Below are 15,761 nucleotides of genomic sequence, written 5' to 3' on the forward strand. Positions count from 1 at the left end.
TAAAGTGAAAGGTGTGCTCTAAAGTGCTATACATATAATATAAATAAATGCAGTAAGGGAGTCCTCTTCCTTACATATAGATACGGCAAATTAAACAACATGTAATAGACAGCATAAAATACATAAAACCAAGTCTAAAAGGCTTTAAAAGAGGTGGCTACTGCCTTATCACCAAAGCCAGTTTTTTCTAGAGCTAAGGGACCTTGATGACAACACCCTCAAATGTCAAATCATCTTTTTTTGCTTTGTAGCACGGAGGGTGGAGTAGGGGGGGGGAATCTTAAATGTAATTATAAACAGGTAGCACGTGTACGTGAGATAGCAGGATTGAGATGATGTTCACTGCTTAGTGCTAAACGAAAGTACTCATCCTTTTTTTAATAGCTGATGAAACCACAAATATACTATAGAAACTCTGGAGTATGCAGAATGAAAGTAGTACAAAATAAAAGTGACTTTTTCTGTGTGATGTTCAGAGTAACATATGGATGAATAATTATTTATATTTGATATATGTATAATACTTGAGTATTTTAAGGTGTTAATTGACTGCTTCGATTAACGGAAGAGAAGAAAGGTCTATAAAAAAAACAACACAAAACAAAACAAGTTTAGTTTCTAAATACACAGTAACCTGGGGAGCCCACCCCCCGATATAGCACTGGCCAATCTTATTAGTCATATTTATATTGATGGATTATTTCAGCCAATGACAAGGGACCACAAACAAGCGTGGGCGGGTTCCTTTAGCAAGGCGTATAAAAAAAAGGGGGCTGGGTTTTACCAGTACAGTAGAGTCCGTTGTTTTGATGACAATAGATGTCTTTGCGATAGTCGACGATTTGTAGCAACCGTAACCAGATTATATATATTTTCACGACGTTAGGTAGCTCGTTGCTGCTTTTCTGATCGAGTCGCTCTGAAAAAGGCGGCTTGATCTCGCTAATAACGGTCGCTTTGTAAATTAGGTCGGAAGGGATGCCGCTGCAGACAGACTCCGACGGACGCCAAGAGTCTTTGGATGTAATCTCATCGCACTTAATCGGCAAGAGCAGCTTTTCTATAAACTTAAAAAGCCTCAGAATAACTCATTCTCGACCGAGTGTTTGTGTAAGATGCTTAAGCTCGAGTGCGAACTAAAGGCTGTTCTGTGAAGTCAGGAGCGCAATTGTCAGTAAGCTAACTTAGCTACCGTTAGCTGGTCACCCACAGAGCGCGGTTCGGTTATCTTCAGCACCCTGCTGGTCACAGAGGGGCAAGTATCTACCGAGACAGCTCACTGCTCGATTTTGGACCGTCTGTTTTCGGCCAGTGTCGAAAAATACTGCCTGGTAAGTGATTTATATGGGAACCAGGAAGACGGCTTGTCAACTAAATGTAGAGCAGAGTGGGGGAGGGGCAGCTGCTTCTGTTTTGATCTGCAAGTTGTCCTCTAGGGGCGCTGCAGCCCCCTCTCTGCTAAATAACACCATTGTTTATCTGCTTGTCGCTGATGTGTAACTCGCTGTGTAATGACTTTATAAGGCGGGCACTGTCCAGGCATGTTAACTCCAAGTTATCGTTTCCTTAAGAGACCTGTTGTGAATGCAAGCTAAACAGCATGTGTATGTTTATCTTTATGGGTCTTGCAGACTACAATGAAGCTGTTGGAAAACTCCAGCTTTGAAGCTCTCAGCTCCCGGCTGTGTGTTGAAACAGGGGAGTCCCGCATACTTGGCAGGTAAGACTTTCATTTCTACTTTTTTTTTTCTCCCCCATTTAGAATGATCAGTGAAATGAGTAGATGCGACCAAATAATGTAGGAATTCAGAGGATATTAAAAAATGCATAAACTATAAAGTCCTCAGTATTAAAAATTCACCAGGTGGTGTAAGTGGTGTAAGTAAACATGATTTGGGTTAGGTGTGCTGGTGACTCACGGGTTAAAAAAATGGCACAGGGTCTGTTTGTGGACATGTAGGCAACATTTCAGACAGGTGACTGGTCCCTTGAGAACGTTTTGGGTATTAACTGAATTTTTTTTTTTAGGGCTTTCTGCTGCACTTGAATGCCACACAAACGTCAGTTGCAGTGCTTGTAGTTTCTGCATATTTAAGACGTGCTACCATAGCTCACCTGATTGTGATGCATGCAGAGTTTATTTCACAAGATGAGTAACAAATTCTTCTGTGCAGGTTTTACGAGGTTGCACTTCTAAAGTTGAACCAATAAACTTTGCAGGCTTGCAGTGTAAGCAAAAGTTTTCCTCATACAGGAGAGATCTACCACTGATGTCATGAAAATGAGTGGTAGATGGTGCGAGAGGTGCGGCTGGCTCACAGTTCATGTACACTCCTCATAAGCGGGGTAGTAGAGCAAACAGCCACCTGGGTGTTATGCAACATCATGGTAACTCTTTACCTCAGACGGCCTAAACTCAGAGCCTGCAGTGAAGGTTAATTTATAACTGACAGCTTGGGAAACTGTAAGATATATCGGCGTGTTGTCGATTATGCAAAGCCTCCAGCGGGGCCCGAGGATACGGTGACAGTGTGGTTACATAAAGAGCAGTGGGCTGTGTGTGGAGTTATGCAGCTCGGTCTGCTGTTCTGTCTTTCTGGGGTGTGTGGGCGGTGGTTGTGACCTCGTGACGCAGATCACGGTGTCCTCTCACAGCGCGCTGTGGTTATTTCTGAGACTGTTGTGAAGTGTTTTTTAGCAGATGTATACATGCACACATACACTACATAGTATCAGGACTGTGCTGGTGAAGCAGCTGCAAAGGCTGCTTAGTGGATTTGGAGACAGCTCATCATAGCAGACTTTAGCTGAGAATTAACTGAACAGGCTTCCAGCGCGGATTATGGTATTTTCATGCAGGCAAGAAAAATAAAATAAAACCATAGTCAATTTATTCAGAGGGTGCATAAATTACCTGAAAGAAGGCAGCTGGTGTTCTGTGTGAAGATTGTGTTTCCTACTGAAAACAGGAAAGTAAGGCAGTAAATAAGTAGGCCTGAATTGGTAATACAGTAATAATGAAATGCATATATGTCTTTACTCTTTTCTACTCTGAGCACTCAAAGTGCTCTATACAAGATGTGAAATTCACCTATTTACACACACATTAATAGAAAACACTAAATTCAAGCGTTTTCTATCTGAGGTTAGATAACATTCACACAAAGATCAACGCATCAGGATGATCTCTTTAACTGTTATACCTCTGGTCTCTACTGGCGTAATAATGGGTTTGTGTTTTTCATGAGTTTTTACTTGAATTCAGGTGAGATTCAGCTACGTTTTCAAAGTGTGCTTATTTGCTTTGAGTTGGTTTTTATTTCAGTGAACTGAAATGTTTCTTTATGCCTAGTTTTAAGTTTAGTTGTGAGTGTGTGAGTGAGACCAGGGCAGTTATTTCCACCATGAGGTCCCTATAATTAGCCTTGTCAGCCTTGGCGAGGGTCTTAGCACTCAAGTGTATCCTCCAAGTGACACAACCTTTGCTCTTGTATAACCTCTTGGTGAGAGGGTGCAAAATAAACAACTGCACAGCAGTCTGCTGCTCTGCTCTCATATATCTCAGCAGCATGTGACCTAGAAACATGAAAGAGCACGCAGGAAACGTTAGCCACGACTTGTCAGGCACTCCTGCAGATATGGCTCCGGTGAAAGGAACAGGCTGTCTTGTTGAACGTGTAATAGCTTGTAGATATTTAGAGTTAAGTTATGTGTTGATAGTTATTAATTCCCAACTATCCTAAAACAAACGTACCTACATTGCAGTTTAATGAAACGACAACAACAAAAAATGGAGTCCTTCCCATTTCAGAAAAGGTGTTTGTGTATTTGGCATTAAAGGCGGTGATCATGGAGAACACATTTGATAGAAATCAGAGTTTTCAGGTTGTTTTGGCTTTTTGATGAACAGATCCAGAACATATTACACACAGATGAATGAAACAGATCAATAAAGCTTTCTGTCATTACACTACTGATTTTGATTTGGCTCTGGTTAAACCCTTTTTGGTTGGGTGCCAGTAATTTCTCTATGTAAAGAAAGTCTTTATCAAAGGTTTCTTGGAACAACATTTGTTTGTGTTCATTAATTTAATTTCAGGGGGGGCGGGTTAAAATGAATTTCATCAAAATGTCCTGGAGTGGCCCATCTGTTATGCAATCATGTGTTTAATCCTGCTGGGATATTAAAATAGTTTCCAGTGATTCGGCCGCACCCTCCCATCGTCATGTTTACATCGTCCAGCTCTTAAATGTTTTTCGCCTCTTTCTGCCCCGCAGGATCGAGAGCTACTCCTGCAAGATGGCAGGAGACGATAAACACATGTTCAAGCAGTTCTGCCAGGAGGGGGAGCCGCATGTCCTGGAGGCCCTCTCCCCTCCTCAGTCCACCAGCGCCACCAGCCCTTCACAGTGAGTACTGCAGGCCAGGTTCAGCATGTTTGGAAGATGAAGAAATTGAATACTTTCTTTGTTTTTTTTTTTTGTTGTTTTTTTTTTTAAAAACAAAGAACAAAAACCATGATGTTCATTTCTGTGCAGGCTGGGGAAAAGCAGCGAGGACGGAGAAAACCCTCTGAGCGACAAGTGTTGCAGGAAGACTCTTTTCTATCTCATCACCACGCTCAACGAGTCCTTCAGGCCGGACTATGACTTCAGCGCCGCGCGAGCTCACGAGTTCAGCCGAGAGCCCAGCCTCAACTGGGTCAGGATGCCGTTCCGAAGCGAAACTTGTTCTCTGCAATGAGAAAAAACAATTTGCTTCAAAGATTGCTTTTCTTTTTCTGTCCAGGTGGCTAACGCAGTGAACAGCAGTCTGTTCTCAGCAGTGGGAGAAGAGTTTAACTCTTTGGGACCCGAGCTGTGGAACGCTATCGACCAGGAGATCAACCTGCAGGGCTGTGACATTTACAGGTAGGTGCTGAGAACAGTTAACGCTGCAGAGCGAACCATGTGGTGTGGAATAAATCTGTTTTAAGCTTGAATATCTTTTTTTAGCTACAACCCAGATCTGGACTCGGACCCTTTTGGTGAAGAGGGGAGTCTCTGGTCCTTCAACTACTTCTTCTACAACAAGAAACTGAAGAGGATTGTATTCTTCACATGTCGCTCCGTCAGGTCAGCAGCTATAAGCCTACTGCTCACCTCTACAGACTCTTAACAACTCGCACATCGTGTTTCCCACAGATTTGTGTGTGTGCAGCCAAATCAATTATGAAATGACAACATTAGTAAGTTTCAAAACTCCTCCGTCCTTTGGACATTCTCAAGCTACACAGTCTCGTGCTGCAGCTGCCGACAGGTGGCCTTCTTGAGCTTAGTGTAGCACCAATGAACCAGGTTTCCACCTGCTTCACGTTCTGGTTGGAGCACACGCATATCAGATCTACAGAGCAACAGGATGGCTGTTTCCACTCTGCAGCACAAAACTGTAGAGTCGCAGTACATCTGACTGTTGGTCTCATCAATCAAGCAGAAAAGAGGAAATAAAAGTAAAATGCAAAAATGGTTTGCCAAGCCTTCGTACAGCCAGACCAAGCCAAATTCATTATTAGGCAACAGTCAAATCCCTCCACTTGTTCCAGTTTTTTTTTTTTTTTTCTTTGCCTGTCCCATTTGGTTCTTTAGCCGTCAGAATTGTTGTCTGAAGACCAACAAGGATACCCAATGGATTTATTTTGCCAAATGGATCATCGTGGCATTGCCGTATTGGTCCATTTGATCGGCCTTTGTTTTTATTATTTATTTTATTTTCAGTTGTTACAGATGGGACAGACATGAGTGAGGGATAGGAAAGGGAGAAAAGAGGAAAGAAAAGGAAAAACAGAAGGGGAGAGGGACAGTGAGAAGGGGGGGGGGGGGAAGTCTCCTGGATCACCTGTTGAGAGAAAAAGAATAGAAAACAAGCAAAAAACCAAAGCAACATACTAAACACAACACCATTGCATTAATCTAGCTAAGTGTAAACAGCAGTAAATACTAAATATTCAATGTTGTTGTGCAGCACGCAGGACAGACAGCGCACAATGTGCTTTGAAGTAGCAGCCAAGAAAGGTGTAATTTAAGTCTACGAACAGTGAACACCCGTGTGCACACCTGTGTGGATCAGCGCGCTTGTATTCAAATGGTTTCCACATGTAATGGTCTGCAAGAGGATGTAGAGAGCCATAGCCCCGTCCCCCAGGGCATGAAGCAGGCATGGAGGAGATCCAGGCCCCAGAGTGCGAGAGCTCAAGGAGGACCACCAGAGGGGCATCCGTGCCACCCTCATGGGAAGGGCTGAGGATCCCCAGATGAGGCGTCACCCAGTAGCCACCGAGCAGAAGCTAGAGGGGGCTGCACCGGCGTGCCCGCCGGCTCTGCCGGCAGCCAGCTGTGCCAGAATGAACTGAGGTGCAGGCCCGGAGGCCCGAGGGCCCCCCGCACCCCGGAGGAGGCCTGACCGAGCAACAGGCGCCAGGCCCCGCCAGGTAGCCACCGGGAGTGAGCTGGTACATACCTGAGCGCCCAGCCCCGGACACCAAGAACCACCAATGCACCGACCCCTGAGGGCATCAGTCACCGGCAGGGAGTGTGGTGAGGGGAGATAGGCTTGCGAGTTCCCAGAGAGGTGGAGTGTAAGACCCGACCTGACATATAGACACAGACAAACAGGCACACACAAACATGCATTCCCACCCTCATGCACACATATACAAACACTCAGCACTCACCCAACGTAACTTGTTCCAGTTAAAGTATCCCAGGTTGAATGCACACATAGTGACACAAGGGGGTCTGATCGTGATAATCTTTCTGCAGCGTCCTGAGCGGTTATGGCCGCGGCACCCTCGACAATGAGCTGGACATGGAGCTGGACGATGAAGAGGAAATGGATGGCTTCACTGAGGACAGGTGAGACTGCTTATTGAACGCCGGGTTTCCTTTACTGTAATATGTGCTGTGCAGTACTTGTTTTTTCTATAAATAAATGTGTCACTTAAATTATTTTTCTCTTCTCCCAGCTGCCCCAGAGCTCTGTGTGTGTAACCGCCTCAGCCAAAGAGTGTCCAGGCTTCTCCAGTGTCCATCCCCCCCGCCTCTTCCTCGCCATTTATTTGCTGCCTTGTCCAAAGCCATTTTCCACCTTCAGACTAATGCATGTTTGATGCCTTCTCTTGCCGGTGGTAAACTTTGTGTTGTGGCAGGGTTTTATTTGTATTGTTTTTAGTTAAATAGTCCTGTGTCAGCATAAAACTCTTTCATTTCATTTTCCAGTATTTTGTTTTTTGTTTTCCGGGATCCTGAGCTCTGAGCCCATACAGCCACATATGGACTTCTCCACTCCTGCCACATTTCCAAAGAGACCACTTCACGGACACTTAAGAGGTCTTGTTGTGGACAAGTGGCTCAAAAAGACTAAAAGCAAGTTTCTTGCAGATGATGTCACAGAGAGGAGTCCAGAAACACCAGCATAATTGAAAACTGACGAGGACAAAAACAGAGCTGGGTCCGTTTAAGACAGGACACACACACACACAAAAATCCAGCCGAGGCTGCCTGACTGACTGATAAGCTGAGAGCTCTGTTTCCTCATCTGTTGTTGCTTTTTACGTGTGACAGTGACGTTACTGTGAGAACTCTTGAAATCTAAAAATGTTGCATTTATTACTGACTGTATTCTTTAAATCTCCACGGCCAAGGAGAATTATACTCCTGGCGTCTGAGTTGCAGCTTAGAAAACATATCAGCTTTTATCAGATAGTTTCACTGTTGTCTAATTTTTTTTTTTTTAATTGTCTCCAATTAATCCCTGTTCATTCCTGAATGTGTTGACAGTGTTTTTCTTTGCTCATTACCCCAGTGCAAAGACTTCATTGAAAAGTGAATGTATAGTAGAAAAAACATGCCGCAGAAAATTGTTTTTAGATGAGCTCTTCGTGTTCCTGAAAAGTACTTAGGAGTTGTGAGTCTTTTATCGACTGCCCTGTGCTTCGTTTGATCAGCAAATATATTAAAGATGTGAATAAATTGGTGTTTGTCTTTGAAACGCAGCAACCTAATGAAAGTTATTTTGACTCTGAAATAATTGAAAGTTTAAAACAAACCTTTATTGGAAATAAAACTGATACAGTACAGACATCACCACACAGTATATGATCAGTTCCCTTGCTTTGAGTTTAAGGTAAAAGCTGTAAACCTTGGTGCTGCAGTGTCTGGTGGCCGCACGCTTCATCCACTTCCTGTTTGTGTAAAAAGACCTTGCACCAGAACATCTCAGAGGCACTCTCAGACCAGGATGGTTTGCAGTCAAGATTCAAGCACCTCATCACTTTTTTTTTTTTTTTGGCCACTTGCAGAACTTGTAAAAGGAATACAAGGTTTAAAAGTGACACGTGCATAGATCCATTAGCAAGTTCAAGGAATTAAAGAAGGTCAAAATCACAGGGAGACTCTCAGATTGAACTGCACGGTCCTCCAAGATGCCCAGAACAGGTTGGTTAAGGCGGAGGATCAAGTTATACCTAAACAGCCAAAATTACATTAGGACCATATTTCTGCTATTCCTCATAGCCAAGTGGTTCATGAGTAATGACTTCATATAAACGTGGCACCTCTTTTAAGGTTTATTTAAGAGGACTGAGATGCCAGAAAGGCTGTCAAAAACTAAAAAGCTTATGGGCGGGGTTTGCAACATCAGTGACCGTGTGTTAATACAAAACAGGTCTATAAGCAAAATTTAAATAAAGACCATAATGCATCGTTTAGGAAAAAATGTTGCAGTTTGAAATACTGTTATTAAAACTGAGCTGTGTACTGAAATAATGCTGCAGGGTTCATTTTCCAGAGGCTAGAGAAGGGAAAATTTGTAGTGCATCAACACCATTTGGCTCAACAATATACAAGTACAGGCTCAAGGTCGTTAAAAAATAGGATTTCATACTTTACCACATTTTAATACGGCACCATCAGGTTGTAGTGTGAGAAATACCAATGGTGTAGCTTATGAAACAGAAATTATACATAACAGATAAACCCCTCCCCCCAAAATAAAAGTGTTGACCATGAGAACATTATTGTACAGTAACAGCTTGGAACCATTCCTTTAACAACACTGCTTGTAATCCCTTTGTGTCCCAACATAGATGAACTTGTATGGCAAAAAAGGACAGCTGCACCATGTATGGACATCCTCGTGGGGTTTATGATACGATATAATGTAACATGATATGATGAGAAGTATGTCATGTCAATGATGATAGTCTGGTGCCGTACTCCAAAATACTTGCTCCTTAAGCTGGTCTCTGTTATTCCTGGTCTCTGTTCAGGAGAAGGACTGGCTCCATTGTGACAGCGTGCCAACACTCTTCTCCAAATTTGTCCTAAAATAAAATAAAAAAAAAAAAATAAAAATAATGCTGTTCCATCCCAGCGGTGCTGAAGGTAGTCAGGCCATTAACGGCAAAGGAATGGGCTATCTGAGTCCGGCTCTGGAGGTCATCCATTCAAGGCCTTGACATAACCTGAAAAACAGGAAATCAAAGATGAGAATCAGGAGAACTTTTTCAATGCCTTCAAATGTAATGAGAACCCACGATGGACCATGTGGCCCAAAGCCACAGACTGAATAAAAGATGGGTGTAGCTGCCATGATGTCACACTCTGGTTTGTGCAGCTCTGTTATGAAACTTTGAGTTGAGAGTTTCAGCTGTTGTGACCGTTTTTGAAAGTGAATGTGACATGCAGGTTTAAATTTCTTCAGCAGGGGTTTCACTTTTCAGACCTCAAAGCTGCATCCCTCTTTTATACTGTGTACTCCTGTAGAGCACTCCTAATTTGGAAGAGTCAAAGATACCCATCTGTTTTCACAGCTTTAGACAACTTCAAGTAACTTTAAGAGAAGCCAAATTGGATACATTGCAGAGTTGTCCTTCTTCATGTTTCACAAAGCAGAAAATCGTTCATGTCAGACACTTTCACACAGCTGGAAACACCCTGTGTTGTTCTTGTGTTGGATATTTATGTTCTCACTAACTCCCCCTGTTGTCTTACTGCACTTAATGTGTGCCTGTTTTTACCCTTATACACAAACAGCAGTGGGTCATATTTATTTTTAAAGCAGAACTCTGCCACTGATGGCTGCACAAAGCCTCCTGAGGCCTCAGGGCTTAAAGTAAGCAGATGCAGTGACATCTGGTGGCTCACAAGCCTCACAGCCCTGCAGGACAACTTAACACTAATTTTACTGGATAAATGTCCTCATAAGTATGTGGTGTTGGTGTCACTATACTGGAGCACCAAAGCTTGTTGAAAAGTTGTCTGAACATAATATAGAGTTTCAGTTTGTTCCAATAAACATAAAAAACAAACAAGCAAACAAACCCCCCCCCCAAAAAACAAGCAGAACAAATAAAACAGCCTAGCGATAAAAAAACAAAACAAAAATCCTGGAACAGTAGCTTTTAGGTGCCGGGTTAAATCTGTTAAAGGAGAAAACGAAGATAAAAACACTTCATCTAAGGTTTGTATGGAGAGCTGCAGTTTCTGCTTGTTTGGGCCACATCCGTCTCTTAGAAAACAATTACAGATAGAACAACAGAGACAAAAAACATCTGCATTCCCCGTTTTCTTTTATTGCTCACCGCTTTCATTTTAAAAAACTAATAAGATCAGTTAGAAACATCTGTGTATTAATTGAGATCTGGTTTGCAGCTGGATGAGGGTGAGATATCATCATCTAACCCCTACATTAATAAAAAGTCTGCACACCCTGTCACTCTGCATTTCCTGCTTGTGAAGAATGAGCAGATCTCTCTTACCCCTCTCCCGTAAGTGCACAGCAGGACTGTATGTGCCAGGGGTGGTCTTTGATGGAGCTCAGGGTGAGGTATTTAGAGATCTCTGCTGCAGACATACAGTCCTTCATATCCTGCTTATTGGCGAATATCAACACAGCTGCTTTCCGCAGGTCCTGAGGGAGAACAATGAAAGCACAACCTTAGTCGCTGCCACTTTTTGAACCACAAACTCTAAACAATGCTGGTGGAGGAAAAGCCTGGCCATCGTCCTGCGTTATCGTCATATATGGTCATACTAGGAAGAGTGTTATGTGTTACCTCATGGGCCAGCATCCTGTAGAGCTCCTCTTTAGAGATAGCCAGCCTCTCTCGGTCTGTGCTGTCCACCACCAGAATGATGAACTGGGGGAGAAAAAAAAAGTCCATGCTAAGTGACCTCTTTTCAAAAGGCACAGCAACAAAATGCAACACAGCGGGTGGGCATTTCCGAGGCTGAAACCCTCACAATGGGAAGTGGTGAGTGCTATGCAAATATCCCCTCTTGAATAAGAAAAATTGTCTCTGTATGACAAAATGCCAAAGGCATGTTAATTTGGAAGAGATGTGAGACACACCATCAAAACTAAGGCAACAACCACCAGAAGATGACACAGACCAACACATTATTCAACATGAAAGTGACTTGGAGCACAAACTGTTATGTGACCATTTGACTTTACAATCAAAATATAAATACAAGCTACTCCAGTAACTGCAGAGCTGCAGTAAAGTCTACAGCATCAGTTTAGCCACTGTTTGATACAAACACACCTGAATGTTACAGTAGTTTAACTCACCTTTCCATAATAATCAGTCACATAATTAATCTCATAGGGTTTCCTTTTTGCATCCTTAATTCCTGGAATTCACATATTTCAATTACTTTTTTAAACCTATCAATATTCACGTTATATTAATGTGAAAGTGAAAAGCAGGTTCTTAGATTTGAAGTTTTTTTTTCCAAAAAATATACTGAGTTTACTAACAAATACATTATTTCATTAACAGCTCCTAAATAATTAATTTACTAGCAGTCTGAGGTTTAAAAAAATAAATAAAAAATCAATAACTGACCGTTAATATATTCCCAATAAAAGCAGTCAATAAAAATGCTGAATACTGCCTCTTAGAATTCCCAGAAACCCCGACATGGGGTGGTTTACATTATGCCAACTCTCGCTTCTCCCACAACCTAGGAACTGCTCCGAATCAGCCATCATCATCACCTTGATCCACCTTGAGGAATGAGGGAAAGGTTGGATTCTGGAGCAGCTTAAAGCAAGGACACCCAGGTGTATAATCATGTCTTATATCAGGCGACATGATGTATTAATGCTGCACCTCCACATAAAGAACAAAGTTTGCCATCGGGGGAGGAGCTGAAGATTGACAGCTTTACTTCCTCCACGCTCACATGTCTTTTTTTGGATCTCTAACACATCACAAAGAGGATATGAGAGAGAGATGCAAGTGAATATGTGAGGAGACATTTTAGGATAATGGAATGCTCCCACAGAAAGCATAGGGAACAATGAGGAATTGAGCTTTGTATTCAAATCATGAAGCAGCCAAAATGGATATAAACCTTTAGTGAATATTGTAAAGAGCGGTCTTTAAGTTCTCATACACATCTGCCTCTGCTGTTTGTCTTTTTACTGTGGCAGCTGACCCCTTTGCTTCTCAGACCGGCTCCTTTGTGAATAGGGTGACCTTTGACTTGGGCGGCCTATGCTGCCGTCTGTGCTCCGAGCAAACACCAGCTGCTGTGCTCAGGGAGAAAACTGTGCTCGACAATACATGGCTACTGTCGAGTGTGAAAGACTCTGCAAGGTGTTTCTCACCTCTGTATTGGAGTAGTAGGTGTTCCAGGAGGATCTGAGAGACTCCTGCCCACCTATGTCCCACATTAAAAAGTGGGTGTTCTTCACCACTATTTCTTCAACATTGCTTCCGATGGTGGGAGAAGTATGGACCACCTCGTTCATTAGACTGAATAAAACAGAAATGCAAAGTGGGTTTGTGTTTTTCCAACTTTAAAAGCATTCAGGAAGGAAGGTTCAAACTGAAAAAAGTACTTACAATTGGTAGAGGATAGTGGTTTTCCCTGCATTATCTAGTCCCACAATGATCACCTTGTGCTCTGGAAAACAAAAAAAACAAAACAAAAAAAACAACTCAGAAATTAATTTGAAAGTATACAGTTTGAAACAAAAACTGGATCAAGCTCACAAAAAGCAATCACACCAAAAAATAAAAACCTCAAAAACTTACTTCCTACCTCATGTCTTCCTGACCTACTTTTCCCAAATAAACAAACAAACCTAGACCTACACTAAACTCCTCTCATTCATATAACAAGCTAGAACATAGAACAACAATGAGGGTTTGAGGCTGGTGCGAGACAGGCAAACATGGTGGGCTAAATGCAGAATTGGAGGAACATGTAGATACTAAAATATTTCAGGCCAGTGTTTTAACTTCCTGCCCTTGCGAGGCCTCCGGCTGAGAGGAAGGAAGGAAGTCTGGCCAAAGGGCATCGCAGCTCTGAGGGTTTTGATGAACTACATTGGCTTTCCAAACATTTTACATGTATATTGCTTCCTTTACAAGAAGCAACATTACACGGTTTTTCCTGCATATATTAAAAAATAAATAAATAAATAAAAATGTTGGCACCCACCAAAGAGGTTTTGGTTTGGCTTTTTTGGTTTTGTTTTTTTTACAGTTTAACTATCAACAAAAATTCAAATAGATGTCACCACACAGGGAAAAATACGCGTATGATGTCCAGAGAAAGGAAACATTTATTCCTAGAATGCACTAAAGAATTAAAATTCGGCAAAAATAACACAAAGGGATTCATACACCAAGAAGAATCACTTCTTGTGTCTCCAACCACATCTCTAGTAATACAATTACATGGTGATGATGACATAGATTCAACTCCTAGTCTGAGTCCCAACAATTTCACACAAACCACACAGCAGTCTCCTTAAGTAAGTAAAACTTGACACTGGGAATAGTTTAATCCAGAATTGGGTAACAATGAAAGTAGGTATTTGCCACTCTTAGGGCCAGGCAGTAAGTAAGCAATATAACACATGCTAAAGAGCACAAAAAAATAATTCCCTATCAGATGACAAATGATGACTGGAATCAAACAGAAAATACAAATTCTATCTGTAAATATAACCACATCCTTCATTAATGATTTACACTTCCTATTCCTCATTATTAAGAAAAATAACACTCACTTACAGTAAGGGGGAAAAAAAAAAACAGAAAGTTGAAGCTGTACAGTTAATGAATACTTGACACTGCATTGGAGGACATTTGGCAAACCCACATTGAATACTTTAATACAGAGGACCAAAACTACCTAAAAATCAATAATTTGAAATTTGTTTAGATATTCTTATTACCCGAGAGCTTATTTTGGTACTTCTTTCGACATGTATACATTTCTTTACTGTTCCAAGATGCAAGTGATGAGGAAAGGAGTAAACCTTTTGTCTGTTTAATATATATTTTCTGGGTTGAATTGTATTTTTTCTCAAATTCTGTCCTCCATAGTTTAAAACTCGAAATTACACGATAATGTTGGTTATCCAACTTGGTAACCTATCATAAACGGGAGCAAAATAGTAGTTAGACTAGTTCCATTGTTTTAAGTGGACACTTGGAGCCACAACTGAATAATTATATTTACAGTAAACATCTTTCCAGAAAGTCAAGGAAAAGTTAAGTAAGGGCGACGTGTCCTGGACAGTGAGCCAAAGCTGATTGACAACACTGTGAACATACCCCGGTAGGTTCTTAAGGTAATTATATCGGTTGATAAACAGATTAACAGTTACGATGTTGGGTGGCGTCATGCGGGTGGAGAGTAGTACCCTGGTTTACAAGATAAATAAAGACAGTTCAGATGGCAGTGCTTAAGTAAAAATAAATAAATAAAATAGATGTGTGGGGAGATAATTCTGCCATATGCTATTGTGGCACCTCAGCTGCCCTCTTCATGCTAACGGGCTAACAGTTCGCCTTATCCCCGGTTAAGAAGCCGGCGGGAGATAAGTGAGCTGCAAAAACCGACACCCACCTTGGTTACAAAAGAAGCTCCACAGTTTGGCGAGTATGAGGCCCATTGTTAGGGATAAATGCCGATGTCCGTCCCTCTGTGGATAGAGCGACTTTCTCCACTCTGTGGTCCGCACCGTGCAGTCCGCGGCTGGCTGCTTCTAGCTAACACTAGCTCAAAGAGCTCTGGTCTACAAAACACCTCAGCGACCTTTTCAATGCAAACTCCATCTAAAACATCTAAGCCATGAAGCTAAAACCAGATCTAAAACAATACCGGGATGAGTTATTATTGTGTAGGTGTAAGTAAAGCCTAAAGCCCCCACAAGAAGTACAAATAATCCCTGTGTGTACAGAGCAGCTGTGTAGTCCCCGTGAGTATCTACTCCTCTCTTCTTCTGCCCGTTAGCTGCCAGTTGTCCGGTTAAAAAAAGCAATCCCGACTGCTCAGTTATCTTCCGGTTACGTGATGACGTTTACGCATCGTGGCATGTTTGTCTTTTAAATCTCCAGTTTCTGCTTCTTCTTCTTTTTTTCTTTTTTTTCTTTTTTAGGAATGGTTCTTATCAATGAAGCCAAGCCGCTAACACTTCAGTTCCACCTTTATTTGCTTCTAAATTATATTGCCTATAACTATAAAATTCCTAAGGAAAAGGAGTTTAGCCAACATTTAAAACAAAAAGTTTTATGTTTAAATGTCATAATTTTAAATGTTTTACTATTTTGATAAAGTTTTTACTTGTTAGGTTTTTATAAATAAATTTTTATGATGGATATATTATTTTATAACTTGCTTTACTGTTTAAACACAACAAAAAAGACAAAGATTTATGCACACACACACGTACACACGCACACACACACATGCAA

At 41.7% G+C, this 15,761-nt stretch overlaps 2 protein-coding genes across 3 annotated transcripts; one reads left to right on the forward strand and one right to left on the reverse strand.

Moving 5' to 3' along the window:
- The first annotated feature begins 730 nt into the window (after positions 1–730).
- maf1b (MAF1 homolog, negative regulator of RNA polymerase III b) lies at positions 731–8,007 on the forward strand. Of its 2 annotated transcripts, none has more exons than XM_026179805.1 (8): positions 731–1,331; positions 1,632–1,720; positions 4,279–4,410; positions 4,540–4,702; positions 4,790–4,911; positions 4,996–5,115; positions 6,799–6,891; positions 7,002–8,007. In XM_026179805.1, the coding sequence occupies exons 2-8, from the start codon at positions 1,638–1,640 to the stop codon at positions 7,024–7,026; spliced, it is 738 nt and encodes a 245-aa protein (XP_026035590.1). In that variant the 5' UTR covers positions 731–1,331; positions 1,632–1,637; the 3' UTR covers positions 7,027–8,007. The 2 variants fall into 2 exon arrangements, with proteins under 2 accessions (XP_026035590.1, XP_026035591.1); XM_026179806.1 differs by lacking the exon at positions 731–1,331 and adding an exon at positions 1,498–1,539.
- A 58-nt stretch (positions 8,008–8,065) lies between these two features.
- arl8 (ADP-ribosylation factor-like 8) lies at positions 8,066–15,376 on the reverse strand. Its single transcript, XM_026179808.1, has 6 exons — positions 14,914–15,376; positions 12,894–12,954; positions 12,656–12,803; positions 11,094–11,177; positions 10,797–10,948; positions 8,066–9,500 (listed from the first exon to the last, which is right to left on the reverse strand). Exons 1-6 carry the CDS (start codon positions 14,957–14,959, stop codon positions 9,452–9,454), a joined length of 540 nt encoding a protein of 179 aa, XP_026035593.1. The 5' UTR covers positions 14,960–15,376; the 3' UTR covers positions 8,066–9,451.
- Positions 15,377–15,761: the final 385 nt, after the last annotated feature.

This window comes from Astatotilapia calliptera, chromosome 9 (assembly GCF_900246225.1).
Source record: "Astatotilapia calliptera chromosome 9, fAstCal1.2, whole genome shotgun sequence".
Taxonomy (NCBI): domain Eukaryota; kingdom Metazoa; phylum Chordata; class Actinopteri; order Cichliformes; family Cichlidae; genus Astatotilapia; species Astatotilapia calliptera.